Genomic DNA, 11,108 nt, shown 5'->3' with positions numbered 1-11,108 from the left:
AGATCCAAAGAGCCAAATGTTCCAAATGGCCTAGAGACTCGTAAAGGTGCAAGCTTTATGAAGACTAACAACCCGAGGCAATAAGATCTAGAGAAAGAAAGGGAATATCCATAGATCTACTCATAAACTCATCAATATGAAGACTTTATACCTCCTTGAGATGCTAGAGGAAGGTGAACTCCTGGATCTTCTTTACCTTGGATTCCTAATGAGGTATTCCACCACCTTCTTCCTTCACAAGCACCAAAAACTCACACTTTTAAGGCTAAAATCACAAAATGGCTCTAGGGTTTTCAAGGAACGATTTTGAGAGATGGAGGCTGATGGGAAAAGGCTAGAAGGGGGCTAAGGATCTTTAAATAAGGCTCAACCCTTAAAATCTAGGGTTTTCTCTAACAGCTACTACCACGTCGTGGCACAATCACCACGTCTTGGTGACTCATTAAATCCCGAGGCCCAAAATTCAATGCTACGTCGTGGTGAGGCTCCACCACATCATGGTTGCCAAAGAAGATTGTCATATGTACTTGAAAATAATACCATACCTAGAACCGGGTGTTACATTCACAGGCTTAGACTATTAAAGTTTGTGTAAAAATCATAACTCCCTCATACAATATATATTCTCAACTGTCTTTATAATGACGGATAGGTATGAAGGAGATATTCTACTCTCGTTTAGATCGTTTTTTCTAGCAATCGACCGATCTCCAATTCGGTTTCTATGTTGCACACTGTTACACTATAACTGCTAAAAATCATAATTTCCCCAGTTGAAGTCAGATTTGGACATTCTCTATATGCTTTGACGACTACTATGACTCTTGTTTAGATAACTAAGGCTAATAAGTAATATATCTTCGATTCGTATTTTACGACTCGCATGACCATGTTGGTGTAATTGCGAAACGTCAGAGAAGCATAACTTCTTCATACGAAGTCGAATTTACACGTTCTTTCTCTCTCTCTCTCTCTCTCTCTCTATATATATATATATATATATATATATATATATATATATATATATATATATATATATATATATATATAGACACACACACACGAAAGTCATGTTGATGTTTTCTACATAATGATGAGGATTAAAAAGTAATGTATTTCTACTTTGTATTTCATAATAACTGCTTGTAATTATCATCTATGAAAGTAGTAAAAATAGGGTGTTACAAAAATATTATGACTTTTCTGCAAACAAAAACTTTATTATCATCATCATCATCATCATCATCATTTTTACTATTATTTATTAAAAATGTAAATAAATATACTATTTTTTAAATTCGTTATTATTAATATTGTTAATAATACATATAAATATGTTTAAATGAAAAAAAAATATTAAAAATATTTTTTAAGGGTGAAGGTGGAGGGGGTGGTGATGCTTTAAACATTGAAATCATGAATGTCTGCTTGTATATTCTCACTTTGTATTTGGTAATTTCATATTTGTTATTATTGTTTTTAATTCATAATATTGACATTTAACGATTTAAAAGAAGTTGCATATTTGTAAAACTGTTTATAAATAGTTTAAGGTAGAAATATTTCTCATTTTGTATATAAATTTGTTTAAGCTAAAATGTTGTTTTTTTTTTTTTTTTTTTTTCAAATCCAACAGATCCATTGCGAACATTTACATAAGTAGCCTATATCAAAATTCAAAAGTATTAATTACAATATCTTATTTACTAAAAAGTAATATTACATTTTTTGCTTTATGACATTAGATCTGCTATGTTTCCAAAAAACCATAATAATAAAGTAATGAAAAGGACAAAATTCTAACTACTTACACACAACACATACAAACATAGCACACGCCCACACACTAATACATGTGGTAGTAGTCCTAATCTTGATCTTATCCTAGTTACAGACCCAAACTCGATTCAAGAATATATATATATATATATATATATATATATATATATATAAGAAATGTCCGCTTAGAGAACGAAAAGAAAAGAACATATAATTTAATGATAATATTGATAGTCCATAACGCAAAATCACTATTTATAAATAATTTTAAAAATATACAACTTTTTAAAATTGTTAAAGGTTAATATTCTGAATTTAAAACAATAAAATGTTAATATTCTGAATTGAAAAGAATAGTTACAAATATGAAATGATCATATATAATCATACAATCACTATTCCCTCCACCTTCACTCTTAAATTTTTTTATTAATATTCTTTTAAATGTGTTTATATATATATTACTAACAATATTAATAATAAAAAATTAAAAAAATAGTATACTTATTTACATTTTTAACAACAACAACAATAATAATAATAATAATAATAATAATAATAATGATAACAAAGTTTTTGTTTACAGAAAAATCATAATATTTTTGTTTGCAAAAAAATCTCAATACTTTGGATTAGTTTACAAAATAATTTCAAATTAATTTGTCACTAGTTTCAATCGATAAAAATAGTCAAAATGCAAACTTTTACCGGTTTTTAAGAATTTTTCGTAAACAAAAATTAATTTAGAACTAAAACGTAAGTTGGACCAAAACTTTAGAATTTTATTAAGATTTCTCAATAATAAATTATAAAAGTTACAATGACCCGATATATTATTGATATGTAGTGTAAAATGTATAGTATATGTGCTAGTGACAATGATATATTATTGATATGTAGTGTAAAATGTATAGTATATATAATAGTGACAATAAGTCAATAACCAAGTATATTATCGATATGTATTGTTTGGTTTTGCTTTTGCCGCATGTGTGAAGGCTTTTGCATGAAAATGAAATAATGTAAGTCACAGAAATAAAAGCTTCGACTTGAGCCACGTTGCTTGCCAGGTCACTACAAAATTTATTTGCAATAATGACATAATAAGTCCTTCTGATATTAAAAATATTACTTCCAGTCCCTTGTCTAATACAAGTTTTAACTCTCGTTTCGTCTTTTTATTTCGTTTTTGGTTCATTTTAAGACTTGGGTGTTGCATTATATATATACTATTAATTACCAAAATCGGTTTGTGAGGTGTATTACTATTTATCTTAACTTTTATTTTTATCCGTCGATTGTTTGTTTTTTTTCCTTTTTTTTCTATGATGTTGCCACGATTTATGTTTCTTTTTTCTATTTTCAAATTCAAGTTTACTAAAACCAAATCATGTTATATATTGTCAAACATGTATTAGTAAATGTAAAACAGTAGTTTTCTGGAAATAGCCATTTAGGTTCCGGTCATAGAAGATTTTCATATTTATAATTTTTCCTCTTAATTAATTTTTATTTAACAGTTTTCACCCCTCATAATTTTAAAGTTAATTTATTGGTATTTTATACATTTCGATTTGATCCTCTATTATATTTTAAAGTTACACTTTGATCCCTTACATATTTTTTAAATAATCTTTTTTTTATCAATTTCTTTAGGATACAATTTCAAATCTTATTTTCGTCTGTCTTCTCCGTACATAATTATTTGTATCCAAATTTTATTTTGATATTTTTGTGCTCCACATTATATGGTTTAATCATCCCCGTGATATGTATGGTGTCGATCTGCGTTTTTGAACATACTAGGGCTTCCACAACATCACGCGGACGGTCCAAACCCTAGTTAATTAGGTAAGTTTCATGATTTTAGTTTTACATTTGTGGCATTTTTCCTTTGGAAGATTTTCCAAAATAGAGACACATGTGAATTTTTTTACTAATTCATTCAAAAGAAAAATCAATATTTTGGCCGACATTTTAAGTTATGAATCGATATAACGGAAACACGTATATGTGGATCTAATAAAAGATTCTTTTCTTATAGGTTTGGGGAGTGATGTTTTCATTATGGGGCATGCTCATTTAAAAATTGTTTCATGCAAAGTGATAAGCCATAAAAAAACATACAAAATTTAAGTTAAAAAAAGTTTTAAGTTCATTTTAAAAATAAAAAAAATAACTGACACGGTGTGCTTAAGGTATCACAACTCATGTAAGAGTTGTGGCTTAATGGCTCGTTGAACTGATGTATCACAACTAAGGATTTGGGTCTATTTAAGATCATTAATCCCTTAAGGTTTTGTTATTTTTAGCCTTCATCACCCTTTGAACGTTCCAAATGAAATTCTTGCCTCTTTTGAAGTCTTTGGAGTTCATCATCCTCTTACCTAAGTCCATTTTGGTGCTCATTTATGCTTTTATGGTGTTATTACTTGAAGGAAGCATGGATCATTTATGCTCTTATAGTGTTATTTAAGATCATTAATCCCTAGGGTTTTGTTATTTTTAGCCTTCAACACCCTTTGAACGTTCCAAATGAAATTCTTGCCTCTTTTGAAGTCTTTGGAGTTCATCATCCTCTTTCCTAAGTCCATTTTGGTGCTCATTTATGCTCTTATGGTGTTATTAAGTGAACGAAGCATGGAAGTTTGGGCAAGGAAGCATTGTTCTTGAGGAAATCAACCTTCATTTCAAACTCGTTTAAAATGAAGATTTTGTTGAATATACTAAGTCATTGAGTGAGAAATTTAGTTTGCCATCACATCATAAAGTTAGTAGTTGGTGTTGGTAAATACTAGATTAAGTTAAAAAAATAAATTATTAGCTTACTTGAGTAGTCCAACAAATACGGTTCATTTGACTATAAATAATTTGACATCTTTGTGTCAAATGATCATTTACATGGTTAGTACAACACACTTTATAAATGAAAATTAGGCGATGTACAAATGTATTAATAATTTCAGACTCATTAAAAACCACATTGGGATGATGTGGTGCGTGATTTATTAGAATGCATACACGGTTAGGGTATTAATGATGTTATGACTGGTTAGGGTATTAATGATGTTATGACTATAACAGTAGACAACATATCATCTAATGATGAAGCACTTTAATTGTTTTTTGTCAAAAAGTAGCCAAATTTGTATGATGGTGACAAACACATTCAAGTTAGGTGCATGACCGATGAGGTTGAGAGTTCAAGTCTCTTCAGGGACAAAAGTGGAACTAAAAGTAATTTAGGATTAAACTAGAGTATATGTGGGTCATTGTGCTAAAAAAAGAATAATTAACATAATATGTGTGTGCTAAAGACCCTTAGACATTAGACAATTTACACACATAATCACGAAATTTAAAAAATGCATGAAATATTGTAATATGGGATCAAAAAAGTTTTTATATGGTGTTTGTCCAAAAAGGTGGAACTTGACTTAGGACATATTGAAAATAGCTTTGGAATCAATTTTTTTTTTGTTTAAGTAAGAAATTGAGGATGTTTTTTATTTTGTGATCTAGACCTAGTGCCAAAGTGTTGATCAGATCTTGATATTTGCAAACTAGTGGTAGATTTTTTGAAAAAATTATGAATAAAACGGAGCTTCTATTAGGTCAAAGTTGTTGACACATTTTTGAAGAAAATTTGGGGTGAATTTCTACATGAGGAAAACAACTCGGTTACAATGTAAACGAAGTTAAACAGATACTTAAATAATTCAAAACTTGTTTTCACTACAAACTTTGACATTTTTAAAATGGTAAAATGTCATGTAGTTCCCAATTGTTGCCAAACGTAAACTTTTATTAATTTGTAGTTATTTTTTTATATTTTGAGTTTTTTTATTAAATTTCTGATTTTTATTATATATATATATATATATATATATATATATATATATATATATATATATATATATATATATATATATATATATTGTTGTAAGATATTTTGACAATACAAATTTGGACCATGGCATCTAAGTCAACGTTTACCACAGGCGCTCGTTTATTAGATCCATATCAAACATGCTTGTCAACATCCATAGTCGAAACTTTGGTTTGCACCCAAGATTGTGTAAGAAGATCAAAGAATTCTATTGTACGTAGATGACATTGATAATATTTTAAGGGACGATAACACAGTGGTATCTAGTATGTAATAATTTAAAAAAAAAAGAGTTTTTCTTTTATATGTAAAAAATATAAGGGGTAATTACAAATTTAGCATTTTTTCTTAATTACTTATCAAAAAATAGCCAAAAATACCACTTAGCCAAATATAGCCCACAAAATAGTAGTCAACTTATGGTTGATTATGGTCAACGCCGTTGACTACTGTTTTAGGCCGAAAAAAAATTCAGATTAGTAATTTTTCCTATTATTTTCTTTGGTTTGGCTACTTTTTTCTCTCAAAGTAACACCCGAAGAACAACTCAGTTTGTCTAATTTTCATCTAAATTTTACTGTGTTTGTGATTAGGAGTAGGTTTTGTATATAAGGTTAATTTTTTTTTTGAATAAAATTGAAAAAAAAGAAATATAAAACCATAGGTTTCATACGAAACCTACGTTGTGCAAGTGCCAAATGCACAGTTTGTACAGTGTCGACTAGTACATCTTATAAAAAAAATTAAAACCGTAAGTTTTTTCACAAAACAGTAGACAAAACCCCAAAAACAGTAGATTTAAATAAAAAAAAACGTATTTTCCCCCAAAACCGTAGGCTATGGTTTGGGATACCGTAGCTAACCCGAGAGGAAACCTACGGTTTTCCAAAACCTACGGTTTTGTAGCTTACAAATGAAAAAAAATTTATACAAAACACGAAACAGTAGACGATTTTAGAAACCTACGGTTTCGTGGGCTATATTTGGACATTTACTAATTTTTGGCTAAAAATTGATAATCACTTCCTTAATTTGGCTAGATTAGTAATTACCCCAAAATATAAAGTTTATTGGTTTTCTATAAAGATTGAAGTAGTAATATGCTATAAAACGTAAAAAAAATATATATAATAAAAATTAAAAATAAAAAAGGAAAATTAGCTACGGATGATTACGAGTTGCTCTGTTTTGCAACTTGATTTTTATTGTTTACTAGGTATGAGACTCATGTATTACATGAGTTTATTTAAAAAAAATAAATATAAAATTTTAACAATTTGAAAATTTTGAATTTGTAAGAAAAATAAGAATTTTTTTTAATTATTAAAATTAATGAGGCTTTAATGTATTGAATATATTACATATATACATCATTTTTAATAAATACTTTACATATATATTACCTTACCTATTAAATGTGAAATTTTAATTTAATAAAATGAAAAATACAATAAAATGACAAGTGGAAAATATAAAATTTAAAAATTCTACAAAATGCCATGTGTCCAAATAAATAAAAAGATGACATGTGGCAAAGTCATTTTCATTTATTAGGGTAGACTAGTGATTTCTTTTTTCACGAATGGTTTTTATTATTTACAAAAGGTTTTTGTTGTTTATAAATGATTTTTGTTTAACATTGTGTACATTTAGCTCTAAAACTTATACATTTACCATTTATATTTCGGTCCGGTCTTCGGTCCTAAAACTGCTCCTTGAAAAAATCTGGTATCCTTTGGTTCCATCCCGGCTCGATACCTACCTTCTGGAAAAACCTGGTATCCTTTGGTTCTATCCCGGCTCGATACCTACCTTCTGGAAAAATCTGGTATCCTTTGGAAAAATCAGGTAAGCAAGTTTAGTCCTACTAAATTTGTTTGGATTTCTATATAAGTTTAACAAAAATAGTCGAGAGAAAGGAAGTTCAACTAGCAAGGTTTGTAATAACATGTGTTATATCGTTCTTAACCGGAGATATAAATAATAAATTCTTAGAAATTTTATTTTGTAAGCTAAATAAAAAGTAATTAGATAGAGTCTAGAAAATTACATCCAATATTCCAAAACATGATATGATAACATGTGCTATATTTGTGTTTACAATGTTATCCAAGTCTTGACGATTATATTTGCAAGTTGATTTAAGAAAATGAATATTAGAAAATTCCATCCACTTTTCCAAAACATGTCATTATCTTCTTGAATTTATGAGGGGTCTAAAGTGTATATCATATAAAAAGTGAAGGGGACATGGATTAAGTAGGCCCAAGCAACACATACATGTCTTAAATTTACCCTATACAAATGGCAACACCTCCATGAGCCTTTCGACACCTCTCTCTCAGCCTCCTTTCTTCCTCACCACCGCTAACCACCGGCAACCATCCTTCTTATATCAACAATCACACCCACCCATAACAAAATAAAACTCTATCCTTTTGCTCAAAAACACACACACAAACACTTTTTGTGTTTTCATGGAAGAAGGTAAAGAAACCATTCAGGTTGAAATGGACACCGGCGACGGTGGTGGTGGTGGTGGTCAAGATTTCTTAAAAATCATAGAAGAACCCATGGTGGGTTTGGGTGGAGATTTATCAGAAGGTAAACTGAAAATCAAAGAGGAACCCATGTTGGTTTATGATGATCAAGATGATCTTCTTGGTGGTGGGTGTTTGTCGAAATCTCCGGTGTGGGTCGCGAGGCCGATCGAGGGGCTGAGAGACGGTGGACCACCGCCGTTTCTGAAGAAAACATTTGAAATGGTGGATGACCCAAGAACAGATTCGATCATATCGTGGAGTGATTCCAACAAAAGCTTCATTCTTTGGGATCCTCATAAGTTTTCTACTGATCTTTTGCCACGAAGATTCAAACACAATAATTTCTCTAGTTTTGTTCGTCAACTCAACACTTATGTAAGTAATCCTTATTCCCTCTTCATCTTTTTCCTCTTTTATGCATTTCTCGACACATGGTGCCAAGTTCTTAAAGGGTTTAAGCTCAATTTTCGAAATTTATGAAGTTTACTTTGCAATCTTGACTCTGGATGTTGGTTGATTTAAAGTTAAATTCAACATATTTTGACTTGATTATTGCTCAAATGTTATAGAGGTTCAAGAAAATCGACCCAGATAGATGGGAGTTTGCAAACGAGTTATTCCAAAAGGGTAAGAAGCATTTGTTGAGAGACATCAAAAGGAGGACAAATCAAACACAAACCATACAAAAACAACCCGAACTCGAACCCCAAACGAACTCAACAATCGAATCCGAGCTCAAAATTTTGAGAAAAGATAGAACAGCACTCAGACAAGAAATCTTGAAAATGAAACAGCAACAAGAGACCACTAACAAGCATTTACAGATGGTCCAAGAACGTATGCAAAGAATGGAGTTCAAGCAACAACAGTTGATGGTTTTCATGTCGAAAGCCTTCAGAAATCCGATTTTTGTTCAGCTTTTGCAGCATCTCGTTCAAAAACAAGAACTGGATAGTGTTGAAATGTGCAAAAAACGGAAGCTTGAGAACATGCTAAGCACCGAAGAACTCGACCGAGTTCAACAAGTATGGAATATGATTGAACCTGACATGCACACTGTGTTGTCTTCTGATGAATCAGCAACGTTTCAAGATCAAAAGACTAGTGATCAGAGATCTGGAGTGAAATGTTCAAATTACAATTCTGAGAACTTCATATTGTGGGAGAAACTAATGGAGGATGAATTGATATTTGGAGATGAGTCGGGTAAGGAACATTCGGAAACTTATCTCCAAGAATGGGAAGAACTAATCCCAAAATCTGATCCGTTGGTATAACATTTGTGAGTGGATTTTTTTTTTTACATACTGGCGATCAATGATAGGCGTAGATGAAGAAACAAATGGGTACATAGTTTTGGGGTTTTGTTTTGTTGTGTGTCTAGCTGTTTAGGATCTTGTAGATATAATAAAGTGTTATAAAGGTAGTTTTGATGTGTAGTTTACTTGTTCTTTGTCGAAATGATGCAGAACGAAAGGAAATATGCAAATTGTAAAGGCACAGTGTAATGGCGGTTTTGTTTGTGACATGTTCGGCTAAACAATCGTAACAGCATCCACAATATATATAGTTGCTCTTTATGAGACTTTTTCAAGCTATTTTTTTTTTCAAACCAAAAAGTTGAATGAAAAAAAGGCTTAGGTAAAGTTCTTCAAGAATGAAAAAGCTTAAGCTATTGGAGGAGCTTTCTCTTTGAAAAAAAAGATACTTAAGCTATTGGATATTGGATGAGCTTTTTTAAAATAAAATAAAAGATGAGCTTTTTTAAAATAAAATAAAAATGGGAAAATGACTTGTATGGGTAAACAAATAAAATAAAAATGGGAAAATGACTTGAATGGGTAAGTACGTTTCAAAACCGTTCAAAAAATACCATTCAAGTTTGGTGTGTCCAAAAAACACCATCTAAGTAAAGTATTTGTACAAAAAACACCAACGAAGTACATTCTTTGTTCAAATTTGACATTTGATAACCGACAATTACCGGTAAAAAATAAGTAAAAGAAAAAAAAAACAATAGGAAAATGACTCAAAGAGGCAACTATGTTTCAAAATCGTTCAAAAAACACCATCTAAGTTTGGTATGTTCAAAAAATATCATCCAAGTAAACTTTTTGTACAAAAAACACCAACAAACTATATACTTTGTTCAAATATTACCCATCGGTATCTGGTTCTTACAGGTTAAATGATAACTTAGCTTAACTATTATGACACGACATAATAATGATTGACAAAATAATAAATGATATATTCCTCCTTTAAAAACCGATTTAGGGTTTCTTCATGAACGAATGACTTCTTTTCTCCTATGATTGCTCTTCTTCTTCTAAAGTGATGATCTCGAACTCAAGTCCAAAACCGTAACTCATAACTTAAGGCAAAAAGGGCTCCTTTACCCCTGCCTCAATGGGCCTCCCTCCCCCTAAGGCCCAAATCCATAAAAAGCCCAAAAAGGCATCCAAGCCCAACTACAAGGCATCTAAGGCCTAATATGGCCCAAGAACCCCCAACATGGCTAAGCCCAAAAAATGACATGCTACAATCAGGTGGGTCCGAGGCCTAACTTAAACAAGTCTGTGCATAGTCCTATCATATGTTGAAGCCTCTGGGATTTGGATGTCGAGCCAGTACGCCCGACGTACTCCTAGCATACGCCCAACGTACTCGGCTAAGGTCAAGAAACGCCAATCATCCGAAGGCCATAACTTCTTCATTCTAAGTGTGATTTCGTCATTCTTTATATCTACGAGAGCTAATTTAGGCATCAGACAGACATACCGAGGGTTATGGCCTTCAGATTGCAATTCTTAGTGTTACCTTAATGCTAAATCAGATTTCGTTATTCCAAGGTCCAACCGAGGGTTATGGCCTTCGGAAACGAAATCGAAATCTAA

At 31.0% G+C, this 11,108-nt stretch overlaps 1 protein-coding gene across 1 annotated transcript; it reads left to right on the top strand.

Annotated features, from left to right (window-relative positions):
• The first annotated feature begins 7,833 nt into the window (after nt 1–7,833).
• LOC111892644 (heat shock factor protein HSF30) lies at nt 7,834–9,754 on the top strand. Its single transcript, XM_023888702.3, has 2 exons — nt 7,834–8,586; nt 8,781–9,754. Exons 1-2 carry the CDS (start codon nt 8,146–8,148, stop codon nt 9,486–9,488), a joined length of 1,149 nt encoding a protein of 382 aa, XP_023744470.1. The 5' UTR covers nt 7,834–8,145; the 3' UTR covers nt 9,489–9,754.
• The last annotated feature ends 1,354 nt before the right edge of the window (nt 9,755–11,108 follow it).

The sequence above is a fragment of the Lactuca sativa genome, chromosome 5, assembly GCF_002870075.4.
Source record: "Lactuca sativa cultivar Salinas chromosome 5, Lsat_Salinas_v11, whole genome shotgun sequence".
Lineage (NCBI taxonomy): Eukaryota > Viridiplantae > Streptophyta > Magnoliopsida > Asterales > Asteraceae > Lactuca > Lactuca sativa.
This window is presented reverse-complemented; position numbering and strand designations above follow the sequence as displayed.